Consider the following 26,673-nt stretch of genomic DNA (forward strand, 5'->3'; position numbering starts at 1 on the left):
CCTAGGAGAAAGTGAGGACTACAGATGCTGGTGATCAGAATTGAGAGTGTAGTGCTAGAAAAGCGCAGCAGGTCAGGCAGCATCCGAGGAGCAGAAGAATCAATGTTTTGGGCATAAGCCCTTCTCCTGATGAAGGGCTTGTGTCCAAAACATTGATTCTCCTGCTCCTTGGAACTTGCCTGACCTGCTGTGCTTTTCCAGCGCTACACTCTCGACTAAAGTCTTCCCCTGTCAGTATACATGTGTTCCATTAGCAAGTCCTCACCTATATCTCTTCTTTGCAACATGAGGAAACTGGGTGCCTCACAACCCCAGGCTAAAGATTTAGAGGAACACTGAGAAAGTTTGGATCCCATGTGTATGTCTTGATTCTCGTGGATCAAACTCCCAGCTAAAAACAAATTGCTCCATGCCAACAAAAGTAAACCCTGACGTAAAATCTGAAGTTGAACCCAAAAAGGAAGCTATTGTGGTACACTGTGCAATATGTCATCTTGTGAATTTGCAACCAAACTTGATAATTTGTACTGACTTGATCTCTCCTTGTCATCACATCCGATTAAAATTAAAAATTACACAACACCAGGTTTGAGCCAACATGCTAGCTAAAGTTCAGACTTTTTTAAAAGGCTAATGGGTTTCAGCATCTATTTTCTTCTATTTTTCTTTTTTAGGAATTTGATTATGTATTTACTATTGATATTAATGAGGGTGGACCTTCAATGAAACTGCCTTACAATATCACTGATGACCCATGGCTTGTTGCCCACAATTTTTTACAAAAGAATGACCTGAATCCAATGTTCTTAGATCAGGTTGCGAATTTTATTATTGAGAACACAAAAGGACATACACTCGGATCAACAGGCTCGGGATTTTCAGACCCTTTTACAGGTTAGTAAAACAAATGTACTGCAAATGTGTCTATTTTCTAAATGTAATGAACTCACGCATTCTGAAGAATTCCACTCGCAATGGTGTATGTTTGTTTTAACCATTGAATATATTGTCCAGAAATTGAACAACAGGCTTTCAGGAATTAGCTGAAAACATCCTTGATCTTGCTAACTTTTTATAAATAACCCAAAAATGAAGCTACTTCACTGACTCATACAAACCCATTCAAGAAAACTTATAGGAGTAAAAGAGTGCACTGCTGCAGTTTGTTAGGGAAAAGGAAAATATTTTTTCACATTACTTTCCTGATGTAATGTGATGATCAAGGTTGTAGATCTTATGAGAGGTTTTATTTTATCAAAGAATTGGCTAAAAGAATTTCAACAGCCCAAGTGAAAGAAATTTGAAAACATTTCTCGAATGTTGATTTTGTTTATCATTTCTTGATGAACCTATTTTGCTATCCAGCATCCGAGGAGCTCGGATGCTGCCTGAACTGCTGTGCTCTTCCAGCACCACTAATCCAAAATCTGGTTTCCAGCATCTGCAGTCATTGTTTTTACCGATTTTGCTATCCAGTCTGACTCTCTCATATGTGCTAGGGTAAGGATGTGTCACATAGAATGGAAAAGTCTATTTAAGGGTAGAAAGATAAGTCAGTTATTGGTCCACATGGAAGACACTGATTCAAGATTTCAGGCCTTTTTTAACCTTAGAATATGAATTTGGGAGACTAAGAGAACATTTAACACACTGAATTAATCAGATGCTTCCCATCCATACAGAATAATTCCCATGTCCCAGCATTGATGACATTGCCCAACAAAATATAATCTCTCTTTGTGACCCACACCAAGCAAACTTCTTACTGTTCCTGGCCTTTCACTTTATAGTACATGGTTGGAGGAGTAACCGTGAATTTGACATCAGAAATTTTGCTCCATGTTTCCTATTCTCTCAATCTCATTTTCTAGACCAAAAATAGTTGTCACTTCTCTTGTAATTGAGTTCCTTGTTACTGCATTTCTAGCTCTGTTGCTTTTTGTGACAGTTAGAAATATTGAACTGCAATAGATCTATCAACACTTTTGACAGTGGATAGCTTCTTACGAATGAGAGTTTCTGATGACTTTGTGTCCCTATTGCATACCATTTTGTAAACAGTATTTCCAGAATAAACAAATTTATTCGGATACCACAGACTCTGACTTATAGCTTTTGCCTGTAAATGAATCTGTTACTTCCAGGTTTTGCTTTTGATTGAATAGCAAGTTGTTTTTCTCCTTTAGAAAGGAATCTGGTCTATTTATTGGATAATCTGTCTGATCAAAGTTATTATTGGTTGACCAGGTGTAAGCTTAGAAGTCATAGAAATTTGAAGTTAAAAATTGTAGAAGGATATTAATGGTAGGGTGAATTTTGAGTGCAGGAATTTTGGATCTGATTTCATGAACATGTTGTTCCAACACTAGCATGAACTGGTTTACAGAAATGGGTGGAAACTGAAAACCGGCTCTGGTTTTCCTTTGTTCGTGGTTTATCCAATTCCCTTTTGCAGTTTATCACCTAATTTACATATACAACCCCTACAGTAGCAGATTCCAGATAATTGAACTAGCTGCTGTTAAAACCAACCATCTTCTCTCTTCCTCTGGCACTATTTGGCAGTTATTTAAGTCTTGTTTTCTAGTTACCAATGCTACTACTAGAATCAAGAAAATCTATCTCTACTCTTTTAAGATTTTGAGATGTCAATTCTTCCCTTAACTTTCTCTGCTTTAAGGAGAATAACCCAGGTTTGTCAGTCTCGCAGGTGGGTATATATTAGACACATCTGTATTATTTGTTTGTGGGAAAAGTACTTTACAACTCATGTATTTGGATAGTTGCAGAGATAAATATGCTTTCTTCATTTTGTTGGTGGCAAGGTTTTTGAGCTGAGTTCATTCAACTAATGTAAAAGATTGAAGATGCTGAAAATCTGAATTAAGTGTAAGTTCACAATTGAGCAAAACTGACTATCTTACTCATAAGCAGACTTTATGACAAGGAAAGAAAAACATTGCTGGTTTTTAATGTAATGAAATGTAAACTTAACGTGCCATGGTGGCACTATGGCTCAGTGGTTAGCATTGCTGCCTCACAGCACCACGGACCCGGGTTCGAATCCAGCCTCTGGTGGGTCACTGACTGACTGACTGTGTGGAGTTTGCACATTTTCCCATTGTCTGTGTGAATTTCCTCTGGCTGCTCTGGTTTCCTCCCACAGTCCAAAGATATGCAGATTAGGTGAAATAGCCAAGCTAAATTGCCCATAGTGTTTAGGGATGTGTAAGTGGGGTGCATAAGTCAGGAGTAAATGTGGAGTGATAGGGTAAGAGAATGGGTCTGGGTGGGTTACTGTTCGGAGGGTTGGTGTGGACTTGGGCTGAAGGGCCTGGTTTCACACTGCAGGGAAATATAATTTCTGAACAACTATTCCAGATTTCAAATATCTGAAAGAGTCTACACTTTATAATCAAATCAGTCAAATTTACCAATTTATAATGCACTAATCATTTTGCAGGCTCGGGTCGTTATATACCAGGGACTGGATTGAGCTCTGGGGGCACAAGTGGAGTGGATCCATTTACAGGTAATGTTTTTCTCTGGGGAATAGCTGTTTTTAATCAAATCAAGTAATTTTATGGTTATTTTTTTTTAAAAAAGCTGACAGTAACAGCTCCTTGAAAATACATGGATGGAGGAGAGATGCCAAAGTGAGCTTAGGCCCCTTAGTCTCATTCTATAAGGAAATGATAATGGAGAATCAGGCATGTTGAATAAATACTTTGCATCAATCTTCATGGTAAAGGACACTGTTAGTGTTCCAAAAATAGTAAATAAGCTAGAAGCTGCTGGTGTGTTCTGTGGAGGAGGACAGGAATGAATCACTATAATTACAATATTGAAGAAGTACTAGTAAAATTAATGAACCTAAAGGCCAGTGGTCCCTTGGATCTGATGGATTCATCATTCCTTTCATTTTAAAGGAATCGGTTACAGAGAGGATACACTAGTAACAATCTTCCAAGAATTCTTAGATTCTGGAAAAATCCAGAGGACTGGAAAAGCACCAATGTAATGTCCATAATCAAAGACAGGAAAACAAAAATAACAATAGACCAGTCAACCTAACATCTGTCACTATGGATAATGTAAGAGTCTATTGTAAAGGAAATAATAGGTGAACATTTAGAAATGCACAATATAACCAAGTAGAGCCAGCATGGCTTCATGAAAGGAATATCATGTCTGACACGTTTACTGCAGTTCTTTTGAGTAGGCAATAAGGAGGATAAATAAATGAACCAAGGAATGGCTGTCCCATATTTAATTGAGTTGAAGTAGGTTCAATGTGTGTTCTTTGATTGCAGAGTTCAGGACCCAGCATACTCATGTATGTAGTTCTAGTGTACACATCTGTGTCACCCTGCAGTTGCAAGTATTAATTCTAAATTGCTTGTGTAATTCTTTGCACAGTCAAGATTAACCACCAAATGTTGTCCAATCGCAGAATCACATCTCATGTTAGACAATGTTGCGAGATTTGCAAGTGCAGGCTGGTTGGGTATAGTCAGTATCTAGCTTGTTGTGAACAATTAAAGAGATATGCTGTTTGGTAAATCCGTTACTCCTCCATACCTGGCATCACTCGGGGATTGATGTTCAGATACAACATGATTCATTTTGTGTGATAGGCAGGACATCTTTTAGGCTTTTTTGTAGTATCCTGTTAGTGGGAATATCCATTCATGTTGCTCCAGCACACCAGCAGCATGAAACAGCTAGCTTCACCTGTTGCTCAAACTTGTTGAGATATGTTGTCCTTCCAGGGTAATATGAAATAAAGGTGAGTAATTTAAGGTGAAATCCAATGCACCATGGTCTTGGAGAATGGTGTAACATATTCAAAATGGCAGATTGCTTACGCCTGTTCCTGACTCTCAGATAGTGACACAAGGTGTCTTTTTCAACTCAAGTTTTAATGGTCTTTCACTAATGATCTAGCCCTCCCTAAGGTCTAAATGAACCAGTTGTCTCTAATGCTCCCAGCATTAATGACTTAATCCTGGAGTGGTTCTCCTTATCTGTGACTTTCTATTGGTCATAATGTTTGACACTTTAGGGGCTTTGCACTTCCATTTTATACTTTTTGTGGTCATCTTATCTGAGTAAAGATAGAGTCAGTTTTGATCCACTAAATTTCAACTAGAGTTTGCACATAGCATTTGAAAATGCTTGAATTCTGATCCACAGATAAGCAAACTGGATCATCCTTGGAAGATTCTTGCATTACTGGCAAAGCAAATTGAAATGTGGATGTGCCATATTCCTTTGTAAATATGAGATTTTTTCAATGTGAAAAATTAACCTTGAAGAGGGACCCTTGATTGATATAACATAACTAGGAGTATGTAATGCACTTCTAAGATTGTGTGAACTAACATGCATTCTGGTGTTGATATTATCGACTGTCCTTGTATTCATTGTAGGATCTGGTCGCTATGTACCTGGCTCCACACCATCGAACCTGGCTCCTTCTGCAGGAGGTGATCCTTTTACAGGTGGAGTTTGAGAACTACATGGGGAGAAATAAATTTATATTTTCCTGGTCTGGAATGCTACATTTCCTCCACAATTCACTGAATATTTAGTGTAATCTGGATGGTTTGCCATTTTTAAAATATAGAACTAGTTCCTGCATCAGTTTATGCATCCCAAGAGTTACAGAGAAAAGGGATTAATTTATTGTACTTTATCTGCCCTGATATGTTTTTCAGTTTCAAAGAGCTGGAAGTTTTTAAGAGACTGTTCTTCACTTTGTGGCAGATAAACCCACCCTACATTAGAAATCTAATATCTCTTGTTGTTAGTAGTTACTTTGAGTTCATAAAAATTAGTTTTGTGCAGACTATCATTGATACATTAATAACAATTATGAGGAAGATTTTGACTCACTTATTGTAAGGATGATTCTGAGACCAAAGTATGAATAGTATCCATAATTTATTAAATAATTTTATTAAAATATGAAAACTACTTTTACATGATGACATGTTGTTTTGTTCACAGGAGGAAATGCCTATGTTTCTACTGATGGACATGTAGGTACTTTACCCATCAGTAATCCTTACTTTCCAAAAAAAGATCCTGTAACATTTGATCAGGCAAATATAACCCAGATACTAGGTAAGTGTTGTCACTTTGCTCTTTTAATAGTTTTTGATTATTTTTTTTTTACACATTTATTAAAGAAATATGGGTAAATTACAACAGTATGAGGCATCTTTCATTTGGCTTCTGATGATACTATGGCTTTAAGAGGTGTATTTTGTTTTTTTTTGTCAGAGGGGTTTTGAGCCATAGGTGCTAAGCAGGAATAATAAAAACAGCATCAGTGGGTTGAATCAGACTCCTACAGAACCAGGCTTTTAATGTAGCTTTCAGTAATTGTTGGGGTTTGGAAGTTGTTTGTGGAACATGATCTCTCTCCTTGCTACAGCTAAAAAAACTTTGGTTCTTTCTCTCTGTCAGAATTGCACGTGTGAGAATTTGCTGAATTTGCCTTGACCCCAAGGGTGTATTTATGGGATGTTACTATGTTGGAACAGTTGCTGTTTAGTAGTTAAATAATCTGTTGTTCTGTTAAGTTTTCCTATAGATTTAAAATTATACCATGCTTCTTTCTTTTGTTTGTATTTTAACTGTAGAGTAAGAATAAAGTGTATTTTGCCTAAAGCTAAGTAGTATAACCAATCAAATTTACATCTAGAACACAGCACCTTACACTTGTCTTTAAATAAGATAATAGTTATGGTGTAGACTATCCTTTTGATATATTTTCAGGGGGTTTGGTTTCTAAGGCTTATTTTGAAAACATTACAAATTTTTGAAAGAAACAACTGTATTGCAGGGAAGCTAAAGGAACTGAATGGGAGCACACCTGATGAACAGAAACTATCTGAAGGTGACCTACAAATGCTTGAGAAGTTTATTTCTATTGTTTCTACTCCTTCTGCACTAGAAACCCCAACAGCACAGCAGCTGGAGATTTTGTGGAAAGCTGCTCAGTGGCCTGAAGGTAATAATTGACAATATTCATTTTTGAAATTGTCTAAAGTAAAATGGTCACTTTGAACAAATAAAAGAAAAAAACACACTAATCTCAATATTAATGATAAAGTGTTGTTGAATATTGACATTGCCATAACTGAAGATGTCTTAAGTAAATGCAGCAGGAATGTGTACTAATTGATGTTGCAATTCGATACCGCCATGTTTTCTTTCCAAGAGTATAGATAAATTATCTCAATGCATTACAGTATATTAACTATTTTTAAATTTTGCTTGTCAGTTTATATTTTTTGTTTCTACTGTGTCATTGCTGGCTCGGTCAGTATTTATTGCATGTCCCTAATTATCCTTGATGGTATTGGAACTAGTCACTATGTAGGGTAGCTCCATAAATTGTCAGGTTTGCTTACTGGCTCTGAGAAGAGAGTTGGGGAGGGTGGATGGGCAGTGTAGTGATCTCTCAGACTTTCTGGGCTGCTGAGACGTACATCTCCTGTTTAATCCCAACTATCAACCACCACCTCCCCAAGATCCCTAGCCTACCCTCAATCACATGTGGTCTGCATCCCTTGTCAATCCTGGGCACCTATCAGTGCATTGCCAACAGCTACCATGACTCTCATGGCAATTACAGCACCAGTGTGATTTGCCAGCAGCTGTGAAAGGAGAATTTCTGATCCCTGGGGTCTGTAGCTGGCCAATTGTGTTTAACTGACACTAGATACAATGGGCAATTCCCAAAATAGCAATACATAATTACACTGGTTATCCATCACGTGAATGAGATTTCATCTCCTGGATTAAGTTCTACCCAGTTGAACAGAGCTGATTTTCCTATCATCACAAGTTTATGTTTTAGAGAAATCTATGGGTTTAAGAACTGCTATTTGCATAATTTTGAAACCTTAACACGAGTGCTTTGGGTAAGCTTTTGTTGTCAGCATGTTTGAACTTGATGGCAGGACCTTTCTCTTTATAATTACTATGGGTATACTGGCCACTTTGATTAAAATCAAAATTTGGAGGTGCCGGTATTAGACTGGGGTGGGGCACAGTTTAAAAACCTGGTTTTGTGAGATTTTTAATTAAAATCAAAGAGTTTGAGAAGCTGAGGACTGTATTTACGTCAGCTGAAAGTTAATTCAAAATTACCACGAAGCATATGTTCTTGCTAGAGTTGGTGAATTAACATTTTTTAAAGTGATGTGGCAAGATTTAGCAATATTGAGCTGTGTGTTAATGTCATATATTTTAATGTGAGAATAGCAAATAAAAAGTTATTGGTCTGATGTAGATTTGGTTTGCTTTGTTTTTGATGATGCATTATTTTTAAAACAAAAAAAAACCATGTCATACAACAGTCAGTAAATACTTCCTTTAAAAAGTGCTAACAAGTTGATGACATTTCATGCAATCATTCAGATATTATGTAGCATTATATTTTCAATATGTGATATTGACATTGCTTTATAAATTTTAACTTGTCTTAAATCTTTTCCCTGATCTAGACATTGTGTTTCCTGTGCTGGATATTCTTCGTCTAGCTATGAGACATCCAGCAGTAAATGAACATTTCTGCAGTGGAAACTATAGCACACAATTCAGCAACTACCTCTTAAACAAAATTAACCTGCAGGGAAAACCGGCAAATCAAATACTCGTCCTCCGAACCGTCTGCAATTGTTTTTCTAGCCCATCATATGGTTCAAAGCTCATGATGTCCTTGAGAGAGGCAATACTTTCCCAAGCAATAGAAATGAAATCCGCTAGCAACAAGAACGTTCACATAGCACTGTCCACTTTAATATTAAACTATGCAGTAAATCTGCATGCAGGAAATGATATTGAAGGTAAAGCAAATTGTTTATCCATCATTAGTACAGCCATAGAAGCCCTCCAAGACTATGAAGCCGTTTTCAGACTTCTGGTGGCTCTTGGGACAATTATTAGTGACGATCCTAATGCCTTGCAGCTGGCTCAGTCGTTGGGAGTTGATTCACAGATCCGAAAGTATTCTGCTGTGTCAGATCCAGTTAAAGTTGGTGACTGCTGTAGATTTGTTCTGAAGATGTTGTGATTGCGAATTGTAGATTTACTTGGGTTGCATCTAAGTGGTATTAATTTTAATTACTTTGTTCTGTAACTCTAACAAATGAGTCAGATGGTAGGTCAAGAAATGCTGGAAAGTTCTATTTTTGTGATGGAACTATCACAGTAAAAGACCTACATATAAATAAAATATTAAAAATAAATGATTTTCCAAAATGTGACTGTATGTTTTTTGTTTGCATTACTTGAGAGAATTCCAGTGAAGTGAAACAGTTGGCTTATCATTTTATATATAAAACTGTACTTGTAAACATTCAGATTTGTCATGACAATTTTTTTAATGGCCATTGAAGAATAATAATTCCCAATCTAATTTGCTGGTTTATGACACAGACAATTGATGAGGGCAGTTAACTGGTTGCAGGGCTTCTCCACTATGCCATAATATTCCCATCATCCAATTCCATTGCTTTTGCATAGTGGCTATACCTTGGAACTTGCAGACTCTGTCATTAAATCTTTCATTTAGGAGAGAACATTTCATCTTGCAGCCTCTTTTTCAGCTTTTTTTTTGTTATTTTTGATAATAGATTTGCCAGATAATGGAGTTCAACATTTTTATCTCGCATGTGGAATGCAACATTAAATAGTTTTGTTGTGAAGACAAAATGTATTTGAGTTAGGTCATACAAAGTGACACTAATATTAATGGACTGAGCAGTGGGATTACATGTTTTTGAGAGGCCTGGCAATGGACATAATGTACCAAATGGATTACCCCCTATGCTCTAACCACTCGATTTCACGGTTGGGGGAGTCCGTTTCTAGATTGTCTCCTCATACAGCATGGAAACAGACCACTCAGTCTAACTTGTCCATGCCAATCAGATATCCCAACCCAATCTAGTCCCAACTGCCAGCACCCGGCCCATATCTTTCCAAACCTTTCCTATTCATGTACCAATTCGGATGCCTTTTAAGTGTAATCATACTAGCCATCACCACTTCCTCTGACAGCTCATTTCATACAAGTACCAGCTTCTGTGTGAAAAAGTTGCCCCTTAGGTCTCTTTCATATCTTTTCCCTCTCCTAAACCCATGCCCTCTAGTTCTGGAGACCCTCACCCAGGGAAGAGATTTTGTCTATTTATCCTATTCATGCCCCTCATGATTTTATAAACCTCTACAAGGTCACCCCTCAGCCTCCGATGCTCCAAGGAAAACAGCCCTAGCCTTTTCAACCTCTCCCTATAGCTCAAATCCTCCAACCCTGGCAACATCTTTGTAAATGTTTTCTGAACCCTTTCAAGTTTCACAACATCGTTCCGCTAGGAAGGAGACCAGATTTGCACATAATATTCCAACTGTGGCCTAACCAATGCCCTGTACAGCTGCAACATGACCTCCCAACTCCTGTACTCAATACTGACCAATAAAGGAAAGCATACCAAACGCCTTCTTCACTATCTTATCTACTTGCGACTCCACTTTCAAGAAGTTATGAACCTGTTCAGCAACACTCCTCAGGACCTTACCATTAAGTGTATAAGTCCTGCTAAGATTTGCTTTCCCAAAATGCAGCATCTCGCATTTATCTGAATTAAACTCCATCTGCCACTTCTCAGCCCATCTGGTCCAGATCCTGTTGTAATCTGAGGTAACCCTCTTCGCTATCCAGCCCATTGGCCCATCTGATCAAGATCCTATTGTAATCTGCAGGACATTGGGCATCAGTTTCCAGATTGTTGTCTCCTGGTCTTGGAGTAGGTTTCCAGATTGTCTTCTCCTGGTGAACCAAGGCACAATCAAAAGCTTTGGCTTGTGAGCTATACAGGCAGATCACAAAGTTAAGTAGCATAGATAAGTAAATAATAGGTACACTGGCAAAAACAAAAAACAGGTACAGGCAGATGTTAAGAGTTTTAAGAGTCCATTCAGTATTCTAACAACAGTAGGGTAGAAACTGTTTTGAAAACGGCTGATGCGTGTTCAGGCTTCTGTACCTTCTCCCCGATGGTAGAGGTTGTAGGAAAACACTGTCAGGGTGGGATGGATCTTTGAGAATGCTGGCGGCCTTTCCTTCACAGCGGGCCTGGTAGATGGATTCTATAGATGGGAGGTTGGCCTTTGTGATTGTCCGGGCCGAGTCACCGATCTTGAATGGTTCAGTTGCCATATCAGGTAGTGATACGTCCAGACAGAATGCTCTCGATGGCGCACCTATAAAAGTTGGCAAGGGTATTCGCCGTCATGCAATGTTTCCTCAGGTGCCTGAGGAAGAAGAGACGTTGGGCCTTTGTAATCAGTGCATCCACATGAAAAGTCCAAGAAAGCTTGTTGTGGATGACCACTCCCAGGAGCTTGACACACTCCACTCATTCCACCTCTGTGCTGTTAATGTGTCGGGGGGGGGGGGGGGGCATGAGTAACATCCCGCCTAAATTCAATAATGAGTTCCTTGGTTTTGCTGACATTGAGAGCTAGGTTGTTCTCAGTGCACCATTTTTCCAGGTCTTCCACTTCCCGCCTGTAGTCTTTTTCGTCGCCATCTGAGATTCGACCAACTGTGGTGGTGTCATCACTGAACATGTGAATGGCCTTAGTCTGGTATTTGGTGACACAGTCATGGGTATACAGTGAGTACAGTAGAGGGCTGAGTATGCACCCCTAGGGGGCTCCAGTGTTGAGTGTTAGTGTGGATGAAATATTATCCCTAATCTTCACTGATTGAGGTCTTTGGGTCAGGAAAGTAGAGAGTAGGGCTTAGTCCAAGATCACTAAGTTTAGTGATCAGTCTTGAGGGGATAATAGTGTTAAAGGCTGAACTGTAGTTAATGAGTAGGATGCTTACGTAGCTGTTCTTGGTGTCAAGATGTTCTAAGGAGAAGTGAAGGGCAAGTGATATGGCATCTGACGTGGATCTGTTGATCCGATAGGCAGATTGGATTGGGTCAAGAGTAGTGGAGAGGCTGGGGTTGAATAATGCCATGACTAGCCTTTCAAAGCACTTCATGACCTCAGAGGTTAGGGTTACTGGGTGGTAGTCATTGAGACACGCTGCATGAGCCTTCTTCGGCACAGGGATGATGTTGGCCCTCTTGAAACAGGCAGGGACAGTGGCTTGCTGCAGGGAGAAGTTGAAGACGTCCGAGAAGACCTCTGCCAGTTGATCTGCGCATGCTCTGAGTGCATGGCCTGGTGCTCTGCCTGGTCCCATTGTTTTCCTTGGATTCATATGAAGGAAAACTGATCTGACCTCTTATGCGATGACTGTTGGGATAGGTTCATAAGGACTTGTCAGAATAGGCATTACCTCTCCGCCGAAATTCTGCTCAAAGCGAGCAGAGACGGCGTTGAGATGCTCTTGTAGGGATGTGTCATCGTCTGCTATCTTGCACTGTCTCTTTTAGAACCTGTGATGTCATTCAGTCCTTGCCATAGTCACCGGGTGTCTGTCTGGGTCTCTAGTTTAGATCGGTATCGGTCCTTGGCTGTGTTAATGGCTCTGCGAGGATCATAGTTGGATTCCTTTATTTGAGTGGGTCTTACCTTCTCCACTGGAGACCTTCTCCAATTACCTGCTACTCTGGTTCCATAGCAAAAATGCACTAAACTGCAATCTACCTGCTCCACAGGGTCATTTACAAACGATCATTTAACTGGAAGCAGTCACAATCCACTCCACCAAACCACTAAAATGTGAGAAACCTGTGAGGAGGTGGAGTGTGTGCCAGCCTGTTAGAGAGACTGAGGCTGCGTGGTGTCAACTCCCCCCCAACCCCCCTTGCTCGCTTACTCCGAGCAAATGTACAATCTCCGGACAACAAGGTGGTCACGGAGTCAGTCTCTGGATTGTTAACCCTTAATGCTGAATAAGTTTACAATATTGTCTCATCCTGGACTTGGGGAGGGGGAGGGAATGGGGGGGTCAGGGGTCAGTATGCCGATTGTCTCCGGGGCTAAGGGAAAGTGGAGGGGCTCAGAGGGGGGAGGGCCGGGGCTCCGAGGGAAGGGGGCGGGGCTCAGTGGGAAGGGAAGGGGCGGGGCTCTGAGGGAAGGGGCAGGCCTCCTAGGGAAGGGGGCAGGGCTCAGTGGGAAGGGAAGGGGCGGGGCTCTGAGGGAAGGGAAGGGGCGGGGCTCCGAGGGAAGGGGGCGGGGCTCAGTGGGAATGGAAGTGGCGGGGCTCTGAGGGAAGGGAAGGGGCGGGGCTAAGATGGAAGGGGGCGGGGCTCAGTAGGAAGGGGCGGGGCGGGGCTAAGATGGAAGGGGCGGGGCTCAGTGGAAAGGGAAGGGGCGGGGCTCCGGGGGAAGGGGAGGGGCTCCGAGGGAAGGGGCGTGGCTCAGAGGTATGTGAAGGGGAGGGGCTCCGAGAAAGGGGAGGGGCTCCGAGGGGGGGAAGGGCGCGGGGCTCCGAGGAAAGGGAAGGAGGCGGGGCTCCGAGGGGAGCGAAGGGGGCGGGGCTCCGAGGAAAAGGGAAGGGGGTGGGGCTCAGAGGGAAGGGGCGGGGCTCAGAGGGGAGGGAAGGGAAGGGAAGGGAAGGGGGCGGGGGCAGCGCAGCGCAGCCGGAAGTGACGCGGAGTCCGCCATGGCGGGGAAGAAGTCGGCGAAGGAGAAGAAACGCAAACGGAGCCGCGGGGAGGAGAGTCACAGCGAGAGGAGATGGAGCAGCACCGAGACCGGAACCGGAACAGGGACCGTAGAGGTGGGCTCCCCCGGGGAAAGGGGGAGGATGGGGATAGGCGGGGAGTCCATCCACCACCACGCCCGCTCCTCCCCCCCCCGCGTTCCCCCCCTCGTCCCCCCCCCCACGTCCCCCCCCCTTGTTCCGCCCCCCTCTCGTTCCCCCCCCCATCGTTCTCCCCCCTCCATCGTTCTCCCCCCCACGTCCCCCCCCCCGCGTTCCCCCCCCTCGTCCCCCCCCCCCGCGTTCCCCCCCCCTCGTCCCCCCCCCCTCGTCCCCCCCCCTCGTCCCCCCCCCTCGTCCCCCCCCCTCGTTTCGCCCCCCTCTCGTTCCCCCCCCATCGTTCCCCCCCCATCGTTCCCCCCCCCATCGTTCCCCCCCCCATCGTTCCCCCCCCCATCGTTCCCCCCCCCCATCGTTCCCCCCCCCGTCGTCGTCCCCCGTCGTCCCCCCCCGTCGTCCCCCCCCGTCGTCCCCCCCGTCGTCCCCCCCCGTCGTCCCCCCCCGTCCCCCCCCCCGTCGTCCCCCCCCGTCGTTCCCCCCATCGTTCCCCCCCCCGTCATTTCCCCCCCCCCGTTTCCCCCCCCCGTTTCCCCCCCCGTCCCCCCCCCCATCGTTCCCCCCCATCGTTCCCCCCCCCGTTTCCCCCCCCCGTTCCCCCCCGTCGTTCCCCCCCGTCGTTCCCCCCCCCGTCGTTCCCCCCCCCGTCGTTCCCCCCCCCCGTCGTTCCCCCCCCCGTCGTTCCCCCCCCCCGTCGTTCCCCCCCCCCGTCGTCCCCCCCCCGTCGTTCCCCCCCCCGTCGTTCCCCCCCCCCGTCGTTCCCCCCCCCCGTCGTTCCCCCCCCCCGTCGTTCCCCCCCCCCGTCGTTCCCCCCCCCGTCGTTCCCCCCCCCGTCGTTCCCCCCCCCCCGTCGTCCCCCCCCATCGTCCCCCCCATCGTTCCCCCCCCTGTCGTTTCCCCCCCGTTCCCCCCCATCGTCTGTCCCCCCCATCGTCTGTCCCCCCATCGTCGTGTCCCCCCCGTCGTCCCCCCCCATCGTTCCCCCCCCCATCGTTCCCCCCCCCGTCATTTCCCCCCGTTCCCCCCCCCGTTCCCCCCCGTCGTTCCCCCCCCCGTCGTTCCCCCCCCCCGTCGTTCCCCCCCGTCGTTCCCCCCCCGTCGTTCCCCCCCCCGTCGTTCCCCGTTCCCCCCCCCGTCGTTCCCCCCCCCCGTCGTTCCCCCCCCCGTCGTTCCCCCCCCGTCGTTCCCCCCCCCGTCGTTCCCCCCCCCGTCGTTCCCCCCCCCGTCGTTCCCCCCCCCGTCGTTCCCCCCCCCGTCGTTCCCCCCCCCGTCGTTCCCCCCCCCGTCGTCCCCCCCCCGTCGTTCTCCCCCCCCATCGTTCCCCCCCCATCGTTCTCCCCCCCCCATCGTTCTCCCCCCCCCATCGTTCTCCCCCCCCCATCGTTCTCCCCCCCCCATCGTTCTCCCCCCCCATCGTTCTCCCCCCCCATCGTTCTCCCCCCCCATCGTTCTCCCCCCCCATCGTTCTCCCCCCCCCATCGTTCTCCCCCCCCATCGTTCTCCCCCCCCATCGTTCTCCCCCCCCATCGTTCTCCCTCCCCCCGTCGTTCTCCCTCCCCCCGTCGTTCTCCCTCCCCCCGTCGTTCTCCCCCCCCCGTCGTTCTCCCCCCCCCCTGTCGTTCTCCCCCCCCCGTCGTTCTCCCCCCCCCGTCGTTCCCCCCCCCCGTCGTTCCCCCCCCCCGTCGTTCCCCCCCCCGTCGTTCCCCCCCCCCCGTCGTTCCCCCCCCCCTGTCGTTCCCCCCCCCCGTCGTTCCCCCCCCCCGTCGTTCCCCCCCCCGTCGTTCCCCCCCCCCGTCGTTCCCCCCCCCCGTCGTTCCCCCCCCCGTCGTTCCCCCCCCCGTCGTTCCCCCCCCCCGTCGTTCCCCCCCCGTCGTTCCCCCCCCGTCGTTCCCCCCCCCCGTCGTTCCCCCCCCCCCGTCGTTCCCCCCCCCGTCGTTCCCCCCCCCCGTCGTTCCCCCCCCCCGTCGTTCCCCCCCCCGTCGTTCTCCCCCCCCACGTCGTTCTCCCCCCCCGTCGTTCTCCCCCCCCGTCGTTCTCCCCCCCCGTCGTTATCCCCCCCCGTCGTTCTCCCCCCCCATCGTTCTCCCCCCCCCATCGTTCTCCCCCCCCATCGTTCTCCCCCCCCCATCGATCTCCCCCCCCCATCGATCTCCCCCCCCCATCGTTCTCCCCCCCCATCGTTCTCCCCCCCCCATCGTTCTCCCCCCCCCATCGTTCTCCCCCCCCCATCGTTCTCCCCCCCCCCATCGTTCTCCCCGCCCCATCGTTCTCCCCCCCCCATCGTTCTCCCCCCCCCATCGTTCTCCCCCCCCATCGTTCTCTCCCCCTCCATCGTTCTCCCCCTCCATCCTTCCCCCCCCCATCCTTCCCCCCCCCATCCTTCCCCCCCCATCCTTCCCCCCCCCCATCCTTCCCCCCCCATCCTTCCCCCCCCCATCCTTCCCCCCCCCATCCTTCCCCCCCCATCCTTCCCCCCCCCATCCTTCCCCCCCCCATCCTTCCCCCCCCCATCCTTCCCCCCCCCATCCTTCCCCCCCCCATCCTTCCCCCCCCCATCCTTCCCCCCCCCATCCTTCCCCCCCCCATCCTTCCCCCCCCCCATCCTTCCCCCCCCCCATCCTTCCCCCCCCCCATCCTTCCCCCCCCCATCCTTCCCCCCCCCCATCCTTCCCCCCCCCATCCTTCCCCCCTCCCATCCTTCCCCCCCCCATCCTTCCCCCCCCCATCCTTCCCCCCCCATCCTTCCCCCCCCCCATCCTTCCCCCCCCCCATCCTTCCCCCCCCATCCTTCCCCCCCCATCCTTCCCCCCCCCATCCTTCCCCCCCCCATCCTTCCCCCCCCCATCCTTCCCCCCCCCATCCTTCCCCCCCCATCCTTCCCCCCCCCATCCTTCCCCCCCCCATCCTTCCCCCCCCATCCTTCCCCCCCCCCCATCCTTCCCCCCCCATCGGTCCCCCCCCCATCGTCTCTCTCCCCCCCCATCGTCTCTCTCCCCCCCCATCGTCTCTCTCCCCCCCCATCGTCTCTCTCCCCCCCCCATCGTCTCTCTCCCCCCCCCCATCGTCTCTCTCCCCCCCCCATCGTCTCTCTCCCCCCCCCTCGCTCCCCCCCCCTCGCTCCCCCCCTCGCCCCCCTCGTCCCCCCCCTCGTTCCCCCCCCCCCCTCGTTCCCCCCCCCCCTCGTTCCCCCCCCCCCTCGTTCCCCCCCCCCTCGTTCCCCCCCCCCTCGTTCCCCCCCCCCTCGTTCCCCCCCCCCCCTCGTTCCCCCCCCCCCCTCGTTCCCCCCCCCTTGTGCCCCTTCCCCTTCCCCTCCCCTTCCCCTTCTCCTCCCCCCCCCCCCCCCCCCCCCCCCCCCCCCCTCCCCTCTCCCCCTCTTCTCAGCCCATTGGCCCATCTGGTCCTGATCCTGTTGTAATCTGAGGTCCACTACATCTCCAATTTTGGTGTCATCTGCAAACTTACTAACTGTACCCCTTATGCTTACATTCAAATCATTCATGTAAATGACAAAAAGTAGAGGAACCACCATCGATCTTTGTGGCACTCCACTGGTCTCAGTCCTCCAGTCTGAAAAACAACCCTCCACCACCACCCTCTGTTTTCTACCTTTGAGTCAGTTCTGTATCCAAATGGCTAGTTCTCCCTGTGTTCTCTGAGCTCTAACCTTGCTAATCAGTCTCCCATGGGGAACCTTGTCGAATGCCTTACTGAAGTCCATATAGATCACGTCTATTGCTCTGCCCTCATCAGTCCTCTTAGCTTTTCAAAAAACTCAATCAAGTTTGTGAGACGTGATTTCCCACGCACAAAGCCATGTTGACTATCCCGAATCAGTCCTTGCCTTTTCAAATATGTGTACATCCTGTCCCTCAAGATTCCCTTCAACAACTTGCCCACCACCGAGGTCAGGCTCACCGGTCTCTCGTTCCCTGGCTTGTCTTTACTGCCCTTCTTAAACCAAGTTTGCCAACCTCCAGTCTTCCGACACCTCACCTCTGACTATCGATGATACAAGTATCTCAGCAAGAGGCCCAGCAATCACTTCTCTAGCTTCATGAAGGTTAAATTTGAATTAAAGCAATGAGTAAATTAAAGCTTTAACATTCATCTGTCAGTTTTGTGCAGTCTTCCTATTTGCATGTCCCTATCCATAATGTGTGAATTCATTTATTTTACATTTCTAGTTCGGTTTTCTGAATGCATAATGTTTTTCAGGTTGAAATTCTGTAACAGTTTTATGTCCTTAAAGTCAGGAAGAATTGCTTCAGAAAAGGAGGTGACCAATGAGACCAGTGACTTGGAAGAAGGAGGCCTTGACCTCAGCATTGCCTTGAAGCCAATCAGTTGCTATATCTCTGACAGGAAAGAAATGTTAGAGCAGTGCTTCAGAGTCATAGGGGAGAGCAAGCTTCAGAAAATGCTCCCAGATATTTTAAAGGTACTGTGTAACAATAAAGGATCACTTAATATATCATTGTATGGCCTTTAACGCAATTTAAAAACCTGTTTGAGTAAAACTTGATGTTTTTCGCAAGGGTGTAAATGAAAAATGGGCTTTTTATGGCCAAGCAGCTGCTTTGATTGTTTATAAATGTATGCGATAGGTATTATGATCCAGTTAATCTTATTTTAATTCCTACTTCAAGTTATAGATTAAATTTTAACAGCTTATCTTCATAATATGCCTTGATAATCTAGCTGCAATAATGTTCAGATAGATCTGGAAAAATTCATATGGGAATAGACTGGGAAGACAGGAACATAGGATACTGTACTCATCTGGAATCAATTTTGAATAGTGTTAGTTGATGTATGAAGTTGTTCAAAACTTGGAAAAGAAAACAGAATGCACAACCTCAGAAGCTAACTGGACGTGTCCATAAAGTGGCCTTAAATCTAGACCACTGGCTAACTGCTCGCATTTGGCTAAACCCCTCTTTTCATGTTCAGTGGATTTTTGCCTCACATTGGTGATTTCTCTTATGAGCAATTAAATGAGCTCAATTAATAATGAGCTAACTTATTAAATAGCCTTATTTGTAATGTTTAATAACTGCATCTTATGACCTGTTTGCCTGGCTTATGAGAGGGGATTATTTTTTGCAATACTTCTGCTTGTTTCCGGCAGAACTGCTCTGTGGAAGAAATTAAAGCTCTCTGCTTGGAGCAACTGACACTTTTGTCTGATAAGAAACTTCTCCAAATTATTGAAGGTAAGAAGTAGTCTTTCTGCTTTTTCAGTGGAAGAGGACATAATGTTGGGCAGAAAACAATTTGCAGTGTGGATCAACAATTTGTAATGTTGTACAACTTTGTACATTAGCCCTTATGAAAAGGCGGAATGGAATTTAAATGTAAGAAGTCTTGCTTCAACTGTATAGGAACTGGTGAGACCATATCAGAACAGTACATATAGTTTTGATTCCTTACTCGCATTGGAAGCAATTTATAATAGGTTCACCAGAGGAGTTTGTCTTTTAGCAAGTGTTGAGCAGGTGAGGCCTAACCTCATGGAATATGAATAATATGGATGTTTGTATGGGATGAAACATTCTAAGAGGGAAAAGTATACAGAAAACAAAATCGCTAAATGTTGTGAAGTAGTAGATTAGATTAGATTCCCTACAGTGTGGAAACAGGCTGTTCGGCCCAACAAGTCCACACCGACCCGCCAAAGAGTAACCCACTCAGACCCATTTCCCTCTGACTAATGCACCTAACGCTATGGCCAATTAACCTGACCTGCACATCTTTGGACTGTGGGAGGAAACTGGAGCACCCGGAGAAAACCCACACCCACACGGAGAGAATGTGCAAACTCCACCCAGACAGTCGCCTGAGGCTGGAATCAAACCTGAGACCCTGGTGCTGTGAGGCAGCGGTGCTAACCACTGAGCCACCGTGCTGCCCAGTAGGCGAGGTGTATTTCCTCAGGTGGTAGCTGTGCATAGGATCTTTGGTTAGACTTAGAAATAAGATTACTGGAATCAGTATGAGGGATTGCGCTGATTTCACGTTCAAAGCTTGGCAATGGAAATCATGATGGCAAAGAACGGGGGACAAACAAATAGACTAACTGTGCTATATAAAGTTTGGAATAGATCAATGGGAATTGACAGGCACCAGCATCTGATGCTGTCTGACAAAGTCAAACCATAAGATAGCTGTCCACAGAAACTACAAAAGTCACTCATTTGGAGACATTGCGTTAACAATCTTTCTTCCAGAGAAGTGCAATGCCCCGTTGGAACAGGCTCTCAAAGGAAATAGTCACAACCCCATCTCTTGAAATCTTCAAGACTCCATGTTAGTGAAAGCTTCAAAGATCAAGGCTGCCACCCTCGGCAGGTCATAACTGGTTTAGCGAATGCTGATATATCAATGTTGGGATATAGTCCATACTGTGTCACAGCTGAAACAGATTGTATTCTGTTTTCCAGGTGAAGTTAGGCATAAGAAGCAATCAGGCTGCTTTGACAGTGTATAGACTGAAACACTCACATTAAGTGTAACATTTCAATATTAGAATAAATTGAGAGATTAAACTGTGCCCTATGCATCTGTCTGCAAGTCACTTTTCACCGTAAAGGGAGTTATTGCATTTATATCTGATGAAGGGCTTTTGCCCGAAACGTCGATTTTCCTGCTTCTCAGATGCTGCCTGACCTGCTGTGCTTTTCCAGCACCACTCTAATCTAGACTCTGGTTTCCAGCATCTGCAGTCCTCACTTTTGCCTAAAATGTAATACACTGCCAACATACAGGGTATTTTTCTTTACATCAAAGTGATTTTCAATCTTCCTACCTTGACCCCAGTGTAGAAAGAATACGAATGCCATGGATAAATTCACCAGTCTGAAACCTTAAAGTTAAACTAATATGAGGAAAGGCTTTTGTTTTGGGGATTATTTCTACTTAATATTTGAAGTGCTAATATGTCCTATTGACTTTTAAAAAAAGAATTGATGATCAAGCCTTTTTGGGAACCATCCTGATGATTGAAATGACTTGACAAAGAATTAAAGATGTTGACATGACAAAAACCTAACAATAAACTTGTTCCTGCAATGTTAGACTTTAGTCAGGCCACATTGGGAGTAGCCGTGCAGTTCTGGTTGCCACATTATTGGGAGATGTGGAAGCTTTGGAGAGGATGTAAAACAGACTTACTAGATATTATCTGGATTGAAGTGTATAGCGAAAAGGAGAGGTTGGACTAACTTGAATTGTTTTCTCCGGAGTGTTGGAAGCTGAGTGGCGACGTGATAGAGGGCAATAGATGTAAAATTGGAAGGCATGGATAGGTTGGAGAGTCAGTCATTTTTCCAGGGTGGTAATGTCAAATACTAGGAGCGAGAGGTTTAAGGTGAGAAGGGAAAAGATTAAAGGAGATGTACGAGGAAAGTTTTTTTTAAACGGAGGCTAGTAGGTGCCTGAAACTCACTGCCAAGGGAAGTCAGAGAAGCAGATGTGTGAGCATAGTTGAAGAGGCATTTAGACAGACACATGAGCAAGCAAGGAATGGAAGGGATATGGGCCTCGTCCAGGCGATGGGAGTAGTTTAAAATGACATCATAGTGGGCCAAAGGGCTTATTACTAAGCTGTACCATTCTATGTTCTAACATTGAAATAATTAATAAATGATTCATGTCATACTAATGTTAAATCTCTGATCTCTATATGCTTTGTATTTGGATAAGGATTACTAAGTCTGACAGCAGAAATTTTATATTTCTAAATTCAAATTTTAAATCTTCCGACATCATTCCAGGTTCGGAAACTTATGTTGCAATATTTGAAACAATGTTTTTATTCCAGGTGAAGACCTTGGTTCATCTGATACTGAAGAGGAAGTGGGAGAGAATGATAGGTACAAGAAGAAATTGGAAACAGAAAGTCAGTAAGTAGAGTTCTGAAGTTTTCAATATTCTAAGTTTGGTTCTTGAAGTTGCTGCAGTGAACAAATGTAATCCCTTGATTTATTTTTCTGTTAAATAGTTAAAGATATAATTTAAAAAAAAACTTAAATGAACGGAGTTACAATGTTCCCTGTGTAGTCCCTTCAAAATCTTGTATGTTTCAGTGAGATGAGATCTGGGTACCACACCTTACAAAGGGTACATTAGCCTTGGAGGGAGTACAACATAAGTTTGCCAGGATGATGCCTGGACTTAAGGTTGGTACCACTTTGAGGGCCGAAGGGCCTGTCCTGCGCTGTAATGTCTTATGTTCTATGATTTCAGGGGATAAATTATGAAGAGAGATTACACAAATTTTAGACCTGTTTTTTTTGAGAATTTAGAAGGTTCAGGATGATCTATCAAAGGGTTCCAAGTGGCACTGTGCCTCAATGGTTAGCACTGCTGCCTCGTGGTGCCCGGGACCTGAGTTCAAAGCTCTTCGGAGGGTTGGTGTGGATTCATTGGGCTGAATGGCCAGCTTCCACAATGTAGGCATTCTATGATACAGGAAAAGACGATGTAGATGAACTATTTTCACTGATTGGGGATTCTAGAGTCTGAGAATTGGGGCCAGACCATTCAGGAGAGATGTTAGGAAGCCCTTCTACACACAGGGGCCAGCTGATGTTTGGAACTCTCTTCCACAAATGGCCATGGATTCTGGATCAGTTGTTAATTTTAAATTTAAGTTAAACGTTTGGAAAGTAAAAGTATTAAGAGGTATGTGCCAAAGGCAGGTATGTGGAGTTAAGCTACAAATCAGCCATGCGCATAGTGGAGCAGATTCAAGGGCTGAATGGTCTACTGCTGTTCCTATGTATATTATCTTTTATAACCCTTGAATATAGGCTCAGTGCTAAGATGTGACTTCACAAGCCTGTTAAAGTACAGATTTGAGATGGCCCAGGGAATCCCTTGTGGACTCAGACCTGTGAAGCCTCTCTGTTGGTTTGTCCTGGAGACTGTACTCTTTAGAAGTCTGGAATAAAAACCTCTTACAGTTTAGTTTAATTTTAGTCATCCCCTTTATTCACTAATAGCATCACTGTTACAACATGATATTGATACCTATAAGCTAAACTAACTAGGTTCTAATAACCTAGGAGTGTAGGGTACCAGCTCTTCAAGTGCCCTAGCAGGCTACTCCGATGTACTGATACAAATTGGCTTCCTTTATACAAAAGTTTACAAAAACATTGCATGTCTTAATTAGACAGATAACAGTGAAAGACAATAATTCGTAAGGTAGAAAAGTTAATTGACAGGTCTGTGTACGCTTGACTATCACTCCTCCAGGCCTTCAGCTATCCATCAGGTGGGAAAGAGAAATCCAGCTGAGTTAGGCGTCTGTGGCGAGATAAGTTCCTATAAAGAAGTACCAGTCTAAATTAAATGTGGAGATGTCATAAAGTAACCTTGCACAGCTCGCATGTCTGATACCATTGTTTTACGAAATGGCTCCTTAGCAAGGAAGGCAAACTTTTAACCATAAAATGGCTTCCCAACAGATTGTGTCAGAATCTCTTCAATGTTAGGTTTAGAATACTTTTAAGCTGCGAGCATATTCCTTTATTTTATCTTAAGCACAGAATCATTCTGTACCTGAGGCTGAAATGTTATTGCCAGGTTGTATTTAAAATGATCAATTAGTCTCAAATTAAACATGCCTTCTTTTCAAGTTTGTGATTCAAATTCAAATAAGACATAAAATCTGATTAGTTAGAATTGACAGTGGGGCAGTTTGTAAGGCCTGTAAAAACAGCAAGTAAGTTAAAGCTTTATCAATATTTCCTTTTACAGAGTTTGCACTTCATAACTAGTAATGGCTACTCAAAATCATCAAAACGTCTCAAAATGCAATTAAATTCGATCCAAAGCAGATAAGCACTAAAAGTTAATTTTCTACTGGATTCAACAGTCTCAGCACTAAAATGGTCTCTCTCTCAAGTGTCCTTTTGAACTCTCAAGTTAGCAAAGATTTTTTCTTTCTCTCTATATCTGCCCTGCTTGCAAAGGGTAATAAGAATCCATTATAGTGGACAAGATCCAACCGTTAATTACAAAGCTTTTGATAGTACCAAGTTTCATTTCAGGGTCCGATTCAAACACTGTCATTAATTTCAAAGGGAACGGCTGTGAATGTTATCACTTGGTGTCCTGTTCACACAGATTCACTGATGCTAAGGCAAATGTCCTTAATTGGAGGAGAAAGTGAGGTCTGCAGATGCTGGAGATCAAAGTTGAAACTTTATTGCTGGAACAGCACAGCAGGTCAGGCAGCATCCAGGGAACAGGAGATTCGACGTTTCGGGCACAGGCCCTTCCTCAGGAATGAGCAGAGAGTGTTCGCAGGAGAAGATAAAAGGTAGGGAGGAGGGACTTGGAGGAGGGGTGTTGGAACGCCCCTCCTCCAAGTCCCTCCTCCCTACCTTTTATCTTCTCCTGCGAACACTCTCTGCTCATTCCTGAGGAAGGGCCTGTGCCCGAAACGTCGAATCTCCCTGTTCCCTGGATGCTGCCTGACCTGCTGTGCTGTTCCAGCAATAAAGTTTCAACAAATGTCCTTAATTGCCTTGCAGCATCCTGTTATCACTTGGTGAGCCTAGATGTCCCTATCTTCTGCATTCCTTGAGATTCCCCCCTTTTTCTGAGCCTTCCTGCCTGTCTATTTTCTAGTGCAGTAAATGTGTTCTATAATTCAGCATTACATTTTAGTCTAAATGTTTAAAGACAAGTTTTAAGGCTAAGACTTTCTCAAGCCAACAGAAGACTTCGTTGCAAGTTATGGTTGTCATTTACCTTATGCAGTCTATTGGGTAGTGCTGAGATATTTTGGCATGAACATGCAGCTAACTGATGTCACAGCTCAAATTGTATGCTATGTACTCTGTTATTTTCTCCCCATCCCCACCCCCCTCTCTTTTATCTCTCCACCCTGCAGGCTTCCTGCCTCTATTCCTGATGAAGCGCTTTTGCCAAGGAGCAGGAAAATCAACGTTTTGGACAAAAGCCCTTCAGTAAAAAAAAAAACTCTTGAAATAAAAATCTGATGATGACAATGAAACCACTGTCAAAAGTGGCAGGGGGAGTTGAAGTGTTGAGCCACGGGGTGGTTGGGTTGGTTGGTGCGGGTGTCCCAGAGGTGTTCTCTGAAACGTTCCGCAAGTAGACAGCCTGTCTCCCCAATGTAGAGGAGGCCACATCGGGTGCAACGGATACAGTAAATGATGTGTGTGGAGGTGCAGGTGAATTTGCGACGGATATGAAAGGATCCATTGGGGCCTTGGGGGGAGGTGTGGACGCAAGTTTTGCACTTCTTGCGGTTGCAGGGGAAGGTGCCAGGAGTGGAGGTTGGGTTGGTGGGGGCGGTGTGGACCTGACGAGGGAGTCGTGGAGGGAGTGGTCTCTCTGGAACGCTGATAGGGGTGGGGAGGGAAATATATCCCTGGTGGTGGGGTCTGTTTGGAGGTGGCGGAAATGACGGCGGATGATACGCTGTACATGGAGGTTGGTGGCGTGATAGGTGAGGACCAGAGGGGTTCTGTCCTGGTGGCGATTGGAGGGGCGGGGTTCAAGTGCGGAGGAGCGGGAAGTGGAGGAGATGTGGTGGAGAGCATCGTCGACCACTTTGGAGGGGAAATTGCGGTCTTTGAAGAAGGAGGCCATCTGGGTTGTTTGGTATTGGAACTGGTCCTCCTGGGAGCAGATGCGGCGAAGGCGAAGGAATTGGGAATATGGGATGGCGTTTTTACAGGGGGCAGGGTGGGAGGAGGTGTAATCTAGGTAGCTGTGGGATTCGGTCGGTTTGTAGTAAATGTCTGTGTTGAGTTGGTCGCCCGAGATAGAAATGGAGAAGTCTCGGAAGGGGAGGGAGGAGTCTGAGACTGTCCAGGTAGATTTGAGGTCGGGGTGGAAGGTGTTAGTAAAGTGGATGAACTGTTCAACCTCCTCGTGGGAGCACGAGGTAGCGTCAATACAATCATTGATATAGCGGAGGAAAAGGTGGGGGTGGTGCCAGTGTAGCTGCGGAAGATGGACTGTTCCACATATCCGACGATGAGGCAGGCATTGCTGGGGCCTATGCGGGTGCCCATGGCTACTCCTTTGGTTTGGAGGAAGTGGGAAGATTGGAAGGAGAAGTTGTTAAGTGTGCGGACCAGTTCAGTCAGTCGAAGGAGGGTGTCAGTGGAAGGGTACTGGTTGGGTCAGCGGGAGAGGAAGAAGCGGAGGGCTTTGAGGCCATCGTGATGGGGGATGGAGGTGTATAGGGACTGAATGTCCATGGTGAAGATAAGGCGTTGGGGGTCGGGGAAGCGAAAATCATGGACGAGGTGGAGGCCGTGGGTGGTGTCCTGAACGTAGGTGGTGAGTTCTTGGACTAAGGGGGACAGGACAGTGTCAAGGTATGCAGAAATGAGTTCGGTGGGGCAAGAGTAAGCTGTGAATTTTGGACAGGTGGTAGAAACAGAGGTTGGAGGCGGTGGATGGGAGATCTCCTGAGGTGATGAGGTTATGGATGGTCTGGGAGATGATGGTTTGGTGGTGGGAGGTAGGGTCATGGTCAAGTGGGCAGTTGGAGGAGGTGTCCACGAGCTGGCGTCTAGCTTCAGCGGTGTAAAGATCGGTGCCTTTGCAATATCTGGTACCTTCAGCTTTTTTTTTGATATCCAACCGAACACTTTAATACTGTTTGAATTAGCTGAGCAAGCTACTCAGTTGTATACTGTGCAACTGCTTCAAAGTCTGATGAAGAGAGTGAGGCCAGATGGACCATCTAGCATTAACTAATAAACTGGAAATGACAAACCACTTCCAGCCCTGTCAACCCTGCCAAATTCTTCTTACTACTATTTTGGGGGCCTACACCAAAATTGGGAATGCAGTCCCACAGACTTGTCAAACAAAAG

General features: G+C 46.2%; 2 protein-coding genes across 2 annotated transcripts in view; both read left to right on the forward strand.

Annotated features, from left to right (window-relative positions):
• plaa (phospholipase A2-activating protein) overlaps positions 1-9,284 on the forward strand; it is a 37,087-nt gene extending 27,803 nt beyond the window's left edge. Inside the window, exons 9-14 of the mRNA XM_043718712.2 lie at positions 675-894; positions 3,464-3,532; positions 5,433-5,504; positions 6,013-6,129; positions 6,854-7,021; positions 8,523-9,284. Of these exons, the coding sequence (XP_043574647.1) occupies positions 675-894; positions 3,464-3,532; positions 5,433-5,504; positions 6,013-6,129; positions 6,854-7,021; positions 8,523-9,091 (1,215 nt within the window). The 3' untranslated portion in view covers positions 9,092-9,284. The remainder of the gene's footprint in view (positions 1-674; positions 895-3,463; positions 3,533-5,432; positions 5,505-6,012; positions 6,130-6,853; positions 7,022-8,522) is intronic.
• A 4,351-nt stretch (positions 9,285-13,635) lies between these two features.
• The window catches only part of LOC122564153 (caspase activity and apoptosis inhibitor 1), a 28,980-nt gene continuing 15,942 nt past the window's right edge, over positions 13,636-26,673 (forward strand). Inside the window, exons 1-4 of the mRNA XM_087994520.1 lie at positions 13,636-13,765; positions 18,054-18,242; positions 18,933-19,017; positions 21,624-21,705. Of these exons, the coding sequence (XP_087850646.1) occupies positions 13,649-13,765; positions 18,054-18,242; positions 18,933-19,017; positions 21,624-21,705 (473 nt within the window). The 5' untranslated portion in view covers positions 13,636-13,648. The remainder of the gene's footprint in view (positions 13,766-18,053; positions 18,243-18,932; positions 19,018-21,623; positions 21,706-26,673) is intronic.

Source organism: Chiloscyllium plagiosum, unplaced genomic scaffold (genome assembly GCF_037043375.1).
Source record: "Chiloscyllium plagiosum isolate Xiang-an unplaced genomic scaffold, Cpla_swu_hap1 HiC_scaffold_2, whole genome shotgun sequence".
Taxonomy (NCBI): Eukaryota; Metazoa; Chordata; class Chondrichthyes; order Orectolobiformes; family Hemiscylliidae; genus Chiloscyllium; species Chiloscyllium plagiosum.